This window comes from Phasianus colchicus, chromosome 18 (assembly GCF_987193195.1).
Source record: "Phasianus colchicus chromosome 18, bPhaCol1.hap1.1, whole genome shotgun sequence".
Classification (NCBI taxonomy): domain Eukaryota; kingdom Metazoa; phylum Chordata; class Aves; order Galliformes; family Phasianidae; genus Phasianus; species Phasianus colchicus.
In genome coordinates this window covers 7962738-7976593 of record NC_143453.1, presented here as the reverse complement: position 1 = coordinate 7976593, position 13856 = coordinate 7962738, and the positions used below count along the sequence as shown (strand labels likewise).

At 41.4% G+C, this 13856-nt stretch overlaps 1 protein-coding gene across 1 annotated transcript; it reads right to left on the bottom strand.

Annotated features, from left to right (window-relative positions):
* Positions 1 to 506: 506 nt before the first annotated feature.
* Positions 507 to 12915, bottom strand: ANAPC5 (anaphase promoting complex subunit 5). The gene is made up of 17 exons (XM_031592603.2): positions 12421 to 12915; positions 12255 to 12334; positions 11709 to 11818; positions 11151 to 11346; positions 9835 to 9901; positions 8908 to 9009; positions 8324 to 8514; positions 7361 to 7442; positions 6789 to 6878; positions 5717 to 5898; positions 5102 to 5237; positions 4794 to 4868; positions 3920 to 4041; positions 2644 to 2751; positions 1980 to 2127; positions 1228 to 1390; positions 507 to 835 (listed from the first exon to the last, which is right to left on the bottom strand). Exons 1-17 carry the CDS (start codon positions 12838 to 12840, stop codon positions 621 to 623), a joined length of 2487 nt encoding a protein of 828 aa, XP_031448463.2. The 5' UTR covers positions 12841 to 12915; the 3' UTR covers positions 507 to 620.
* Between the last annotated feature and the right edge of the window lie 941 nt (positions 12916 to 13856).

Genomic DNA, 13856 nt, shown 5'->3' with positions numbered 1-13856 from the left:
ATGAGCCAAACAAACCCGTTCCAGCTGAGCGAGGGCTCCATTTCAGCACACTTCATGTTTCTCAGCCACTCTTTGCACAAGGACTCATCTAACACAGCAGTGCAGGGACTTTGCACCATTAGACCTTTCCAACCGAATCCTGTTTTTCCCTTCTGCCAGCACCACCTGTTTCTGAAAAGTAAACAGTGCCTGCAGACAGGTCAAATGCAAGGAACCATTTTCATTGAGACTCTCTCCATTTTATACCACTCAAGCACAAAAGCCTCGCCTACATTTTCCACTATTTTTTGTACCCGAGCTCACAAAGCCAGCAATGCTTCCAAATACGTCACCACTAAGAGCAGGTATTATTTCATGGTGACTGTGCTGCTCCCCTCAGCGTGTTTGTGTTGCAGTCAAGAGTCTTTTTTTATGTTCAATTCTTATTCTTAATTTCAAGCACAGACTAGAAGTGAAATGGGTGGAAACCTATACTTTCCCCTACGTCACTGTGAGCAAGATACAAGTTTGTTCCACAGAACACCATGATTTATTGGCAATTACTTTGAAACACGGATGGTTAAATATAGTCAAAAGACATTTGTACAAAAGAAAACAAACACATCTCATCTCTGAACACTTCACTTGAAGGCATTTATTAAGGGGACACCGTGAGCGGGCAGTTCCTGGTGCAACTGACGGAACAACATGGCACATTTGTTCCTTTCCTGGGTCTTGCCTAGGGTGTGGAACAGCCGGGCTTGGAAGTAAAGAACATCTCTGAGCTGCTCTTTGCAGTCCACCTTGGCAAGGTAAGTCTTAGCTTCGTTCAGATTCAGAATAGCAGATTCCAAAGCTGGGAGAAAAGGGGACAGCCATATACAAAACAATATCACAGCAACTCCAAGCAATACAGCTCAATTCTAAGGAGCCCAATTATGAATTCCTCAGCTTTTCAAAACAATTGGTGTCTTAGCAACATCGCCTTTCAGCTAGTTTCTGTTATTCAATCTTTGCTGCAAAGTACAGGTGTTGAAGCATGCAGACAAACAACGTTCTATTATAAACACTGCATCTATTGAACAACTACTTCCTAATTAATTCTCCTAATTGATTACTAGCTAACACACTCCGTTATATTGTTTAAACATTGTTAACAGCGACTGTGCAGCAGGACTTCAATATACACAGGGGAGCACTTTTCAAGGGAGCTCAGTTTCAGAGAGAGAGAGTTACCCCTGACATTACCTTCAGCCTTCTTTTGTTGAGTGTAGGAAGCTGTAGAAGCCACCTGACACTTGGCCACCAAGAACATGGCACAGCCTTTGTCTAGCACAGCTCCATGGGCCAAGCCAGGTTCTATTGCCAAGTGCAAAATATTCAGAACTTGTTCAGGAACGCCAAGGATCAGCTGAAAGAGAAACACTGTTGTTCTAATAGTGGAATCCACTGGTTGAGAGCAGCTCCTTCTCAGAAGAACCATAACCCATAGACCAAATCTGTTTCTAACACAGTAATGCTACAGACAAGGATGTTGTTTTTTACCCCATGATCGTCTTGTAAATCAGAGCTAATTAGCAGACACGAACTACTACCTGAAAAGATTTGGCATGGCTTCTCCACCCCAGTCAGTGCTGACAACTGGGTCCCTGCCAGCTCAGAAAAACCAACGTAACCCAACTCCATGACAAGCATTATTTATAATTCAGGCACATGCCAAACTGTGCTACTAGAAAGCCAAACAAGCAGCATAAAAATAACAACTGGAGAAATGAAGCCAGGCCCAATTTATGCTTGTTTAATTACATAAAATAGATACTCATCTTACTGATGAACATGGAACTCAACTTTCAGCTTCCTCGTAAGATTTTACGTTTAGAACACACTTCATCTTTAATTCCAACAAGGTTATGTTCTTAAATCTCCCAGGAGTAAAAACAGTATCCAAATCCCCAGCAAAAAATGCCCTATGAACCTGAGAAGATACAAATCAAACATACCTGGGAGAAAGCCAAGTTCAGCACGGTCTCAGAAGCCAAGTATTGCAGACTGTGTTCTCGAGAGAAGGCAAGAGCCTGCAGCAGGACAGGCAAAGCAATGGTATGACATGAAGATCTCCAATAGAGCTCTGCTACTGACAGCAGCACACTATCCAAAAGAGAGGGAAAGAACTATAAACTGTTTTCTTTTTGATGAAAGATATCCACTTGTTTCCCAAACAATTACTCTACCCACAACAATATTGATTTTATTAGGAATTACATTTCTGCATATACAATAAACTGTATTGTAAAAGTTGTACTCTTAAGAGGAGATGTCATATCCTGACAAAAAGGGAATAACAGTAATTACTCTGTAGTACAGACACAATTACATACATGTTTCTACTTTCTATTTATTTTGCACGCATTATTTTCCTTTTCCATAAATCGTCATGAAGCTTTAAATTTACTACCTTTTAGTTTATATAAGGCTACTAGGTTTCAATCCCGTAATGATTTGAGGATTCCTCTACGCCACGTTTAACATATGAAATTATTTTGTAATCCCCAAATCATTTTAAGTAATCTGAGCACTAGTGAAGTCTGCACACAGACAAATTGAAATGGCTGATTCTAATCGCTGCAAAGTGGCTTTAATACTCTGAAAATGAAGCATTCTTACCTAATCACTATCTCGGTGTTCTTGATTTCCTGGCAGTGGATCAACAATTTCTGCAAAAGCTTGTGTGCTTCTAACATCTGATTTTGGGCTTTCAATACAATGGCTTTTCTGCCGTGGTAGAAAGAAAACATCGCTGATATCTTTGTATTTGAGATATAATTCTGCTCTTCAGAATACAGTAAAGCAGCTCTCTACTTTGTGACCTCTGTTTCTTCTGACTGCAGAACGGCACTCTGACAAAACACGTGCATGCTATACACACAAGCAGAGCAAGAACCAAGAGCCTCTGCTTGCTGGACAATGCATAGGCAGAAAGGATCAAACTCATGAAACAGCTTTAGATGAAAAACAGAGATTGCCAAAAACAAGGGCCAAACAGGGAGCAGAAGTGGGAGGGCATGCAAACTGGAAAGCACAAGTGATTATTTGTGGAAGAAAAACAGATCTGAGGTAGGGTAGCTAAAATTGGCATAAGCCAACAAGGACAAAGAGTGAGAGAGAACGAGCGAGAACAGGAAAATCAGAGACAAACACAGAGCTGTGGGAGATGTGTAAAAGCAGCCCAGCCCATATACTGTGTGATATATTTAAAGATCAGGGAATAACAGACAGTCCAATTCCAGAAGGACAAGCATCAGGTCCCACAGCTTGAATGCCGATCTGCCGGCCCGCTGCCATTGCCTGTGTTTTAGGTGTTTTGCCTCAGTTAAAAACAATTGCTTTCAACAGCAAATTTTCTTTATACTTGGCAATCAGCAAGCTTTAACCCTATCTATTTCTAACATTTTCATTTAGAAACAAGAACAAATTAAGGTGAAAGAAAAAAAAAATCGTATCGCCCCACTTTGGAGATTTGTAAACTGGGACACAGATGAAGACATAACTCAAGCTCATATGTAGCAGAATTGAGACTTGGCCTTACATCCCTTAGGTCAGTCTTATATAGTACTCTGCACTGTGCTAAGGTTTGAGCACAGTTACCATGGCAGATTTTGAAGGAGTATTTTGTGTTGACAGGCTAAATCTACAGCTCTAGAACAACAGGAATTTCACTGATGCTACTTTTGATTTTAAAATGCCTAAATAAGCATCTAAAAATGATGATTCTGGGACACACACTAAAGGAATAAGCACTGCAGATTGGACAACATGATAATAATTAACTCTGGGAAGGGGAGAACATTAACACAAATGACTGCCAGCAATCATTTTGCTTTATTTTTCATTATCTTCATGGGATACACCTGCAAGCATGTGCAGATTCACGATTACTTACCTGTACATTCCTTCAATGCTATTAAGTGCTGTAATTCCTGCTACAAGAGAATCTGCTATATGGTATCTGCCATCATTCATGGCTCTTTCAAACTGTATTTTTTGATCAAACAGCATCCAAAGCTAAACAGAGAACATCCAGGAACAAGTTTTAGAAGTTGCACACGTTCATTTTCTAACCACAAGTTAGAAATTTTATTTTCCCCTGGGGACATTTATGTCTAGACACAACTAACTCCACTGTCCAATTACTGTCTTTACTAAATTACAGTCCTCAACAGAAATGCTTAGGTCTGGAGTAATGTTTCAATACTACAGTTCACCTATTTGATCACACCTTAAGTAAAAAAAGCACTAAAATCATGGCTAATGCTTTAAAATAGTAACTTGTTCCACAGCAAAGAAAGGAGAATCAGACTAATTTCATAGAATCTTGAACTGTTAAATGTAATGTTTTAGACTGATACGCTCATGTGTTTTCCAGTGTTGCACAATAGATGACCTCTAGGTTATTTCTGAAGTGTAATATATTAAAATAATTACCACCAATTAAGCAGAACTTCGAAGCTCCAAATCAGTGTAGACTATTTAATTTCTACATGTGCTCATAAAGCAGACATGTATTCCTCTGTCCAATTACAGTTCTTTGTAAGCAGCTCGTCCTTAGGAGGCTATTAAAACAACCAACACATCTTCTTCATGTTTTTGCAGAGAATTTATGCCACGTGGCTTCTGGTGGGGTCACGAGCCAAATGAAATCAGCAAACATATGGCCCCAGGCATATGGAGAAAAGACATGAATTCAGATGCAGTGGAATTTAGATCCTATTGTATAACAGTTATGTAATAGACAGGCTAAATTATATATATTCTACCTGTGCATGCTGACTATTGGGAGGGAATCTCTCCTTTAGATGTTTCAGTATTTCAGAAGCAGCTGCAAAGTAGCCCTGTAATACAGAAACAGCACTGATAAACATAGAAGAGGGCAAGCACCCCTCCCCTTGATTTTAACACAACCTTTACAGCAAGAACTTGCCAGGCACAAGCCCTATATTTGCTTCGCCCCCAGTGCAGACATTAAAGGGAGAACAAAAAAGGATTCAAGTCTCACACTTTGTCGATACCACCCACACATCCACTCACCCAAAGGACTTTTTGTGCAACTAGCCATAAAACTCACCTGCTCTGCATGAAGCTCAGCCAGGTGACACAGTACTACAGCAAAGGCCTCTGTGTTATTCTGCTGCACGCCCACATTCACAGCCTCCAGGCTGTTCATGCTCAGCAGTGTTTGGGCTTGTTGAAGTGCCATGGTGCTTGAGCAAGAGAGACATCTTTTAGCTTTCAAGCAACAAACATCATTTTTTAAAGTTCATGTTATGACTGTGGTCTACAGAATGATTTTCTGGGTACTCTGGGGGCTTGGGGGAGAATGAGAACCCTTAAAACAGCTGCTGCCTGGGAACTCCAACTATGCAAGCACATCAAGTACTGCATACTGAAAGCTGCACACGGTCTAAGTACAGTAATGCTGAAAACAGGGACACAGGAATGACTTAGGCACTATTTGCCACCACTAAACAGAGACTCAATGTCTTCTCCAGAATGACTTCTAGATGAACACAAGAGAATGGAAGTAATTGCATCCAGCCTGTACCAAATCACAGTCTGATTGCTTTATTTTAGTGCACTGTAGACACACAGTTACTTGTTTCACCTATATAAATAACTCAAAATGCATTATGTGCTAACAAGTACAGTGCTCTAACCCAAGAGTTTAAAAGAAACAAAGTACCTGCGGCCATATAATCTCCAAATTGCAGTCTTCTGTGCTATACTAATATCAATAAGCTCTGACAAGCTATGTTTCCAGTGCAACAGATCAGAATCTTTTAAGGCATCCATTAGTTTGTTGGCAGCCTTTCCTGCAAAAGCTCTTTGCTGAACCAAGGACTGTATTCCCAGGGAAGCAAGGTACTGGGAAGAGGGAAAAAATAATCCAAAATCATTGGAAGACAATAGAGAACACTAGAGCAAGAGTCATAAATTAAGAAAAAAAACAACAAAGAAAGAGATGTGATGTTATTCAGCACAGACAAAGGAACACTGCTTCAGGCATTTCTTTAAATACACACACCCACACATAGATGAATGCCATTTTGATAGATACAAAAGGTAACTTCCACACCCCCACACCGTAGTCTTAGAGAGGATGACTGGACTTGTACCTGGATTTCTCCAGCAATTAAACAGCTGTGAAAACAGAGCTTCCCTCTCCCTCCCCACCAACTGGCCACACCTGCTCTCATCTCCCAACATCAGGAGTTCGGATCCTTTTAGAACAGTTCTCACAACAAAGATATTGCAGCCAACTGATACAGGGCACAATACCATCTAAAGGGGAAGCTGCCATAAGAGACTTCACAGCTGGAATGAAGCCATATAAGCAAATGTGTTCAAAGCCCTGCCAGAGGCATCAGTGCTGAGTTTCAGGGAAGGCTGAGGCTTAAGAACCTCCCTTGAGCACTAGCAGATTGCATGATGTTCCTAAGTCCTAATGGTGCACAGGAACAAACTAGCAGCCACAAAGTTCTCCTGCCTGAAAAAGGACAGGTGAGAAGGCAGAACAGCAAGTCACAATAAGCAAATGAACCCTGATTCATTAACACAAAGATTCAAAATAAATAGATGCAGATAGATTTTTGGAACGTAAAACAGGTTGGTTTAAATCCAATTACCTATTTTGTAATAACAATTTTGATCAGCCAAAAAAAAAACCACAAACCAACCCACAAACCCTCCCAAGCACCCCTCCCACACACATGTATTTGTCCTGGAACAGTTAAAGAGAAACAAAACGGACTTACTGGCAAACCAAAGTGTAAGGATTTGTTTACTGAGTGTTCCAGCAGAACACAACTATCAAATATCTTCTGCTCTGAGATGTGTAACCAGCTCTAGGAAAGAAAGAGGTTTCAGAGTAATGCCCAGAAACACCATCATAAAGTCAGCTGTAGGAAGCAGCATCTCCAGAGTCTAGTAATACTAATGTTAATTATAGAAGAAAATACAGAGTAAACAAATTCTTTCCTTCCTCCTTTTTGTTTGCTGAAAAGGCCAATGACTCTGAAAATCCAGCAGACAGTAAGAAGAAAGTTTATGAAATACTTTGTCTCTTTAAAACACACAAGACTAAACTTTGACCTTAGCATTGAGTAACTCTCTGACCACAAGTAACCCTGAGTCGCAACAAAACCATCCCATTCTCCAGCATTTGTTGCTCTGGGTGATCCATCACCCCACTGTGGGACTGTCATATTTAGATTACTGATCTGTCTGATGAGATGTTACCAAAAGAGCAGTTCTGCAACAGTTCACTGAGCAAAGGCTCAGGTAACACAAAGGTGACCTAACCTCCATTTCAGCACAGCTATCTTACCAGGCAGTGCTGCAAACAAACATGATCATTAGACTCCTGTGCAATCCGGATGGCTTCCTGAAGTGCAAGTTCAGCTTGTTGACTACCAGCAAACAAAAAAAGAATATATTAGCATTCCCATAGTGCTTAAAATACAGCATTACAACAGTACAGAATACTGATCTAAATTATGCATATTGCACTCAAAAGAAAACTGATTTAAAAGACTGAAGGAGAAAGCCTCCGGTTTCCATCTAGCATCAAGCAACATGTGCTATTCTTGAGGCTAATGAGCAAGATGACATCTGCAGGCTACTACAAAAATGCAACTATCATCTCCACACGGGCTTTCAAAGCTGTGTACATGCCAAAGTGCCAGGTTTGTGCTTGAAAAGGGACAACACTAAGTATCGGCCTATGCAGAAATAGCTGTTAACTTTTCCTCATCTCCTGCCATCTCCAGGCCTTCCACAGGTTTCATCCAGGCAGCAGTCAAAAAATGCAAACCATACATGGAGATGGGTATGCCAGCATTACTGATAAAGTTACACCCACCCCCAGGTGGCTTTTTTAATTATTCTTTTCATATTAACTGTAGATTGATTTGTATATAACAGAAAAACTACAATAGTTTCTTGAGACTATGGCTGGAAATAAGCACTTGTGTCCACTGACCTTTCTGAGATGATGGAAATAGAGCAATTGAGAACTTAAATTCCTAGGAAACGGCTGCAATGGGACACTGACAAATACCAGCCCTCACAGTGCTGTAAGAAGCCCAGTTATTATGGAAACCAAATAAATGCCAAAATAAAAACAAACCCACACAAATTATGATTACTAGAAAATTCCAACCCAACTATGGCAAATACATATTAGAGAACTTCCTTCTCCACTCAAACAGATTTTCATGCTGAACAAAAAGTCCACCTGTCAGTGATTACAAGCCAAATTTGAGTAGTGCAGCACAACACACTGACTTACTAATGGCCAAAGCGACAGTGCAGTGCAGCCAGGTTCAGGGCGGCGTATCGCAGACTCCGGCCATAACCTTCATCCCCATTGCTTTTGCTTTCTGCTCCGGTGAGAATCAAACGGTCAAAATAATGCAGGAGGCTGTGTGTTGAACTGAAGACGTCGTGCACTCTGAGACTATTTAAGTAGCTTAAATAATGCTGAAATTTGAAGAAAAATCAGCTTCAGCTAAATCAAATGAACATAAGTCATCAAAACCAGCAGGTATTTCGCCTAATAGTTTTTAGACTGTGAAAGTATGAGGCCTGACATTTTGGAGCTTTAGTTTACCCCTGACACAGTCCCACCAAAACTAAGAGGATTATATCTATGCATAAAGCTAGACATGTTGTTAGGCACTCTGCTTAATTAAGGTTTCTGTACCTCCAGGAGTTTCGGTCTGAATTACTGAATATTTACATGCAACTTGCTCGTGTTTCTATCATCTTCTTGCACGTTTCAATATAGAAAAAAAAACACTCTCCAACAATTCCCTCCTGGAAATATGAAGAAATCCCTTTACAACCATTCTGGATGAAGGAAAAGATACTTACTGCTTCAGCAAAGTCTGGATTAAATTTTAACAAGTTGTTCAATTCCTTCTGTAAAGATCCAGGAGTAAGTGCCTTTGTTTCATCATTCTTTAGCAGAGAAGCCTAGAATCAACATTGAAACCAACACTAAGTTACTCCAACTTGAGCATTATGAATATACTTTGATACATGTTTGTCATTCTGTTATCTGCCTGAAGAGAGCATTAAAGAAGATTTAAGAACAGCTCTATTATGACACTGAAACATAAATGGCAGTTTTATTCTTTGCTGTATTATAGCATTCACTTTCCGGAGATCAGAGAGTTCGGGTAAAATAAAAGCATATTTGAGGGACTGTTTGAAGGAAAGAGTTCTATTTCTCTTGTTCAAGAATTAGTTCAACAGACTGCTTGCTGGAATTACATGAATGTTTCCTGATCTGTTTATTTATTTTGTGAGAACAAAACTAAAAACAAAAGTAAACCCATGCCAGATTCAACAATCCTTAATAGTAAAGATCCTAATGGGACTGAGACGTCACTTTAAACTTGTAAAATGTATGTGAAACATTACATATGATACACACTTGACTTTGTTAGCAAACTATTCTAAGTGTGCAGAGCATTTACTGACAATTCTACTCATGTATTTCTGCTTTTTTAAATAGTTATCTGCTGAAATAATCAACACAACTACACATTCAGCAGACAGCAAATTTGAAGCAAATGTCAGAATGGATGTGACCTTCTCACATCAAATATCATCATACAGTGCCCAGGTTTAGATAGAAAACACATTTAAGCTCAAGTGCTCATACTGAGCAACTACATGCAGTATAACCAACAAGTCTTTACAGATCTAAAAAAACATCCTGCTTGACACTGAACAAAACTGAAGGTGAAAATCGTGTCACAGATCATTTACTCAAATTATTCAGATTTAACATACCTGCTGAGAAAGAAAGTACTCTGCTTGTTTCTGGGAAAGAGGCCCACTGCAAGATATCTCTTCTTCCCTGTTAAAAAGCACTCCTGTTAGAAGGAGGAGCAATGAAATAAAATGCAAGGAAACACATTTTATCAGAACTCCTGCCTTATTAATTTTTATGAGACACTGTAAGCTCAGAGGCATAAAAGGAAATTAAAAAGAGAAAAATTAATTCAGAGTAAAATCTGCCACATCAAAGTTACAATCCAAATGATTTCACATGGTGCTGTTGCAATCTTCAGCCCACTGAGACCGCAGTCAGTCTAAATGTTACCCTAAATACACATGAAAACTAAACTAAAAAGCAGCAGATATAAAATTTGTGGTGACATATTCCAATGGTTTGCCCTGTTTTCCCCTTCTGAAAATGTTCAGAAAGAAATGAATTGGCACTTTGGTCACATACATCACCCCAGAAAACAACTGTTCTGCAATGGAAAGACCAGACATCAGCATAAAGCTAGATGCTAAAAACCATTAAATGACATAAGCTATAGCACAGCTTGGATAAACACAAGCTTACTTAAATACCATTTATAAAGTATATATTTAAGTATACATATACATAAAATGCTTTCAGGACTCTTCTTACAGTGAAACACTTTTCAAGCAAGTGAAATGGCTCAATGTTTGCTTCTCACATTTGATGTCAATGAACGTATTTATTTGTCTGGGGAGGGGCAAAAACAGAAACCAGAAATGTTAAGCTTAGCTTTTCCTAGGAGGAGTCTTTTTGCTTCCCCTGCACTGGAAGCTGAAGTGATCTCTCCAACAGCTTTAGCACACTGCACACTAACGTAACATGGGAAGAAATCGTTCGGCATTGGGCTGTGCAGGAGGGAACGGCGGGCAGCACTTGGCCTTTAGTTTGCAGCTCCCTAGGTGAGCTCGAGAATGGAGCACCGCCATCTTCTGCAAGAGCAGAACTGCTGCCACTTACAAATGCCACCACACGGTGGCACCCAGGAGACAGAGAGGCCACCCAGCTCTGCCAGTGTGCATCAGACTCCGGGAAAAACAATCCGAAAAGACAACCTCTTCACGGTCCATCAATTTCACCAACACAAAGACAGAACCTTTGAATAGAGCCTCTGAATCTAAAGGTGACATAACTGTCCCATTCTCCCCGTCCTCTGCAAGCAGGAAGGTATTTAACAGGGTAAAATCTTGGGTAGAAGCTGGACAAAGCCAAAGTTTACCTTGACGCATACAGTTGTAATCTGAAATACAACTGATTTGCTGACATAACAGAAAAGATTTCAGTATTCAGAGATTACCTTAGAGGTACATCAAGTTCTTCTTTCTCCATTTTCCCATCCAGTTCCTCTGTGTTGGTCAGCTCCATATCATTCTCATCAATTCCACATTTTTTCTCATCATTTAGAAAGTACTGCTGAAGTGCAGTGTAAAGTTTGTAGACCTGACTAAAAGAAAGCTTATTGTATGCCAAGATCATATGGCGCAGAAACAGACCTGGAAAGGAAAACATATGCTATGACATTGGTCTGTAGGGGTTTTATTGCAGAGAGGAGAGGAGAAATCATTATAATAGCCAGAAGCTTAAATGTTGTTAAGTATCTCACCTCAGCCTACCAACTGATAAATCTCAGTTCTGCCAAGTATAAACCTCAAATTAATTTTGTGGCAAAACTCACAGATTGTCAGATCGCAGAACAACGTCAGCAAGAGGTACACACTACATACTATTGGTTAATATGAAACACTTGAGTAAAGAGAAAGATCATATTTAATCTTTACTCCTCCATAAAAAGAAAAGCAAAGCTGTATCTTGAGTGAAGAATCTTAACAGCAGCTTAGAGACGACAGCTAGTTACCTATGACACTTGTTTTATGAACTTCTGGCTCTGTTCCACTGAATGAATCTGAAAGGTCATCAAAAAATTGTTCCATATCTTTCAGTTCTCCTTCAGCTATGAGCTTTAACCTAAACAGGAAAAAAGAAACAAACCTTTAGAGTTTAAATATTATGCATCAAACAATATTCCTCTATTTCAGGTACAGATGAGTGAACTCAGATAAAAGCAAATTAAAAAAAAAATAATAATAATTCACAGAATCAAAGAGTGGCTTAAATTGGGGGGAGGGGAGACACACACCTTAAAGCCCCCCCAGCCCCACCCTCTGCTGTGGGCTGGCTGCCCCCTCAGCTAATGCTGCCCAGGGTCCCATCCTGCCTGGATGGGAACAAACAGAAAAGGTGTTTAACAACAGATAAGGGGCCAGACACCAGCGAGCGTGCTTGTGCCGGCTGTGTCGCCTGTCACTGAACAGTGACAGCAGTGTGACGGGGGCAGCCCAGAGCTGAGGACCCAACCGACCTCCCCCCCACACACACACACACAAAGGGCCCCGCCGCCCACCTGATGTGCACGGAGCCGGCCAGGTTGGGGCAGCACTCTTCGATGGCCTTGCGCAGTCGCGACAGCGGCATGTCAGGCCCCTGGGGATGATGAGGAGAGCGACATGTCGCGACAGAGCACAAGTCAGCCCTCCCCCCCCCCCCGGCCCCTCAGTCCCACTCCCCACCTGCAGCAATGGCAGCAGCAGCCGGTTGAGCCGCCGCCGCTCCAGCTGGTCGAGCTGCGAGCCAGCGCGGCCCAGCTCGCTGAGGAGCACCAGCAGCGCCATCTTGTAAGGGGTGACCCAGTCCTTGATGCCGAACACGTTGGCGTGCACCACGCCATTTGTCATCATCGGGTTGAAGTACAGGCTCTCGTGCACGCTCGCCATAGCGGCACCCGGACGCCTCCCGCCAGGGAAACCGGCTACGCCCGCCAGCCAATCACCGCCACGGCTTTCGTCACGTGAGAGGAGTCGTGACCAATGAGAGGAGGATCTGTGCTCTGCTCTCTTTGGGCCGGCTGGAGGACTGAGCCGAAGGGAAACGTTCCGGGCGGCGGTGGGGCCCGGACCCCGCCAGCTGTAACACATCGTGTGTCTCGTCATGGTGTCCTGTCTCCAGACAGAGCGCTCCAATTACTGCAGTAATTCTCTCTTCCATTTTTTTTAATTTCTTTTTTATTTCTTTTCTTTCTTCTTTTTTTTCTCTTTTCTTTCTTTTATCTTTCTTCCTTTTCTTTTTCTTATTCTTCTTTCTTCTCCCCTCCCCTCCCCTCCCATCCCATCTCCTCCCCTCCCCTCCCCTCCCCTCCCCTCCCCTTCCCTTCCCTCCCCTTCCCTCCCCTTCCCTTCCCCATTCCGCTTACCGTTTTTTTCTTTTTTTTCCCCCTTTTTCTTTTTCTTATCCCTTTCATTTACTTAGTTTTATTTTCCTTTTTTCTCTTTCTTCTTCTCTCTTCTCTTTTTCTTTTTTACTCATAACTCTCCATTTTTACACATCTGCACATCACCAGGGATTACAACTCAGGCACTCCTGATTCACGCCTGGATGTGGTTAGACAAGGAGGAGGCAAATTGAGCTTGGAGTAATTTTCTGGAATACATCTATATTGAAGAAGCTTAATGCTGTAATTAGTTGTTGTGAGCATAATTAGTGATAACTTCCTAGATCGCAATGAGCTAATACTCATTCAGCTGTATCTGAATATAAAAAGCAGGAAATAGCCGCAGCTGTTATGTTACAAAGGTTAATTTAGTGGTATTTCCTGAAAATAAAGTAAGACAGCTTGGGCGGAAGCACTGAAGTGGGCTGCAGGGAGGGGTGGAGATGAGAGCTGCAGTCGGCATTTGCAGAAGTTGGAGAGAAAAGGAAATGACACATCTGGCCCGCATCCTGACGCTCTGTGTAACTCTCCAAACTCAACATGCAAGTCACGCTGACAATCCTTCTGCTTTGAACCTGCTCAGATAGTAAGCCCAAATTACTGTGTGCGTCTGGGAGTGAATGCTGTAAGGACTTTTTGTATCGATAGTAATGCCCACTCTGAAATTCCCAAATACAGCCTGGAGATTACCATTTACTTCAAAAGTAATGTAAGATTTTGGGTGTGGCAGGGATGGGT

Excerpts from the sequence above, each read along its gene's own strand:
- ANAPC5 (XM_031592603.2), bottom strand. The coding sequence starts at position 12,840 with ATGACGAGACACACGATGTGTTACAGCTGGCGGGGTCCGGGCCCCACC. Across the intron at positions 8,515-8,907 it reads ATCCAGACTTTGCTGAAGCA|CATTATTTAAGCTACTTAAA; the intron begins GTAAGTATCTTT and ends TTCAAATTTCAG. Across the intron at positions 4,042-4,793 it reads CCAATAGTCAGCATGCACAG|CTTTGGATGCTGTTTGATCA; the intron begins GTAGAATATATA and ends TTCTCTGTTTAG.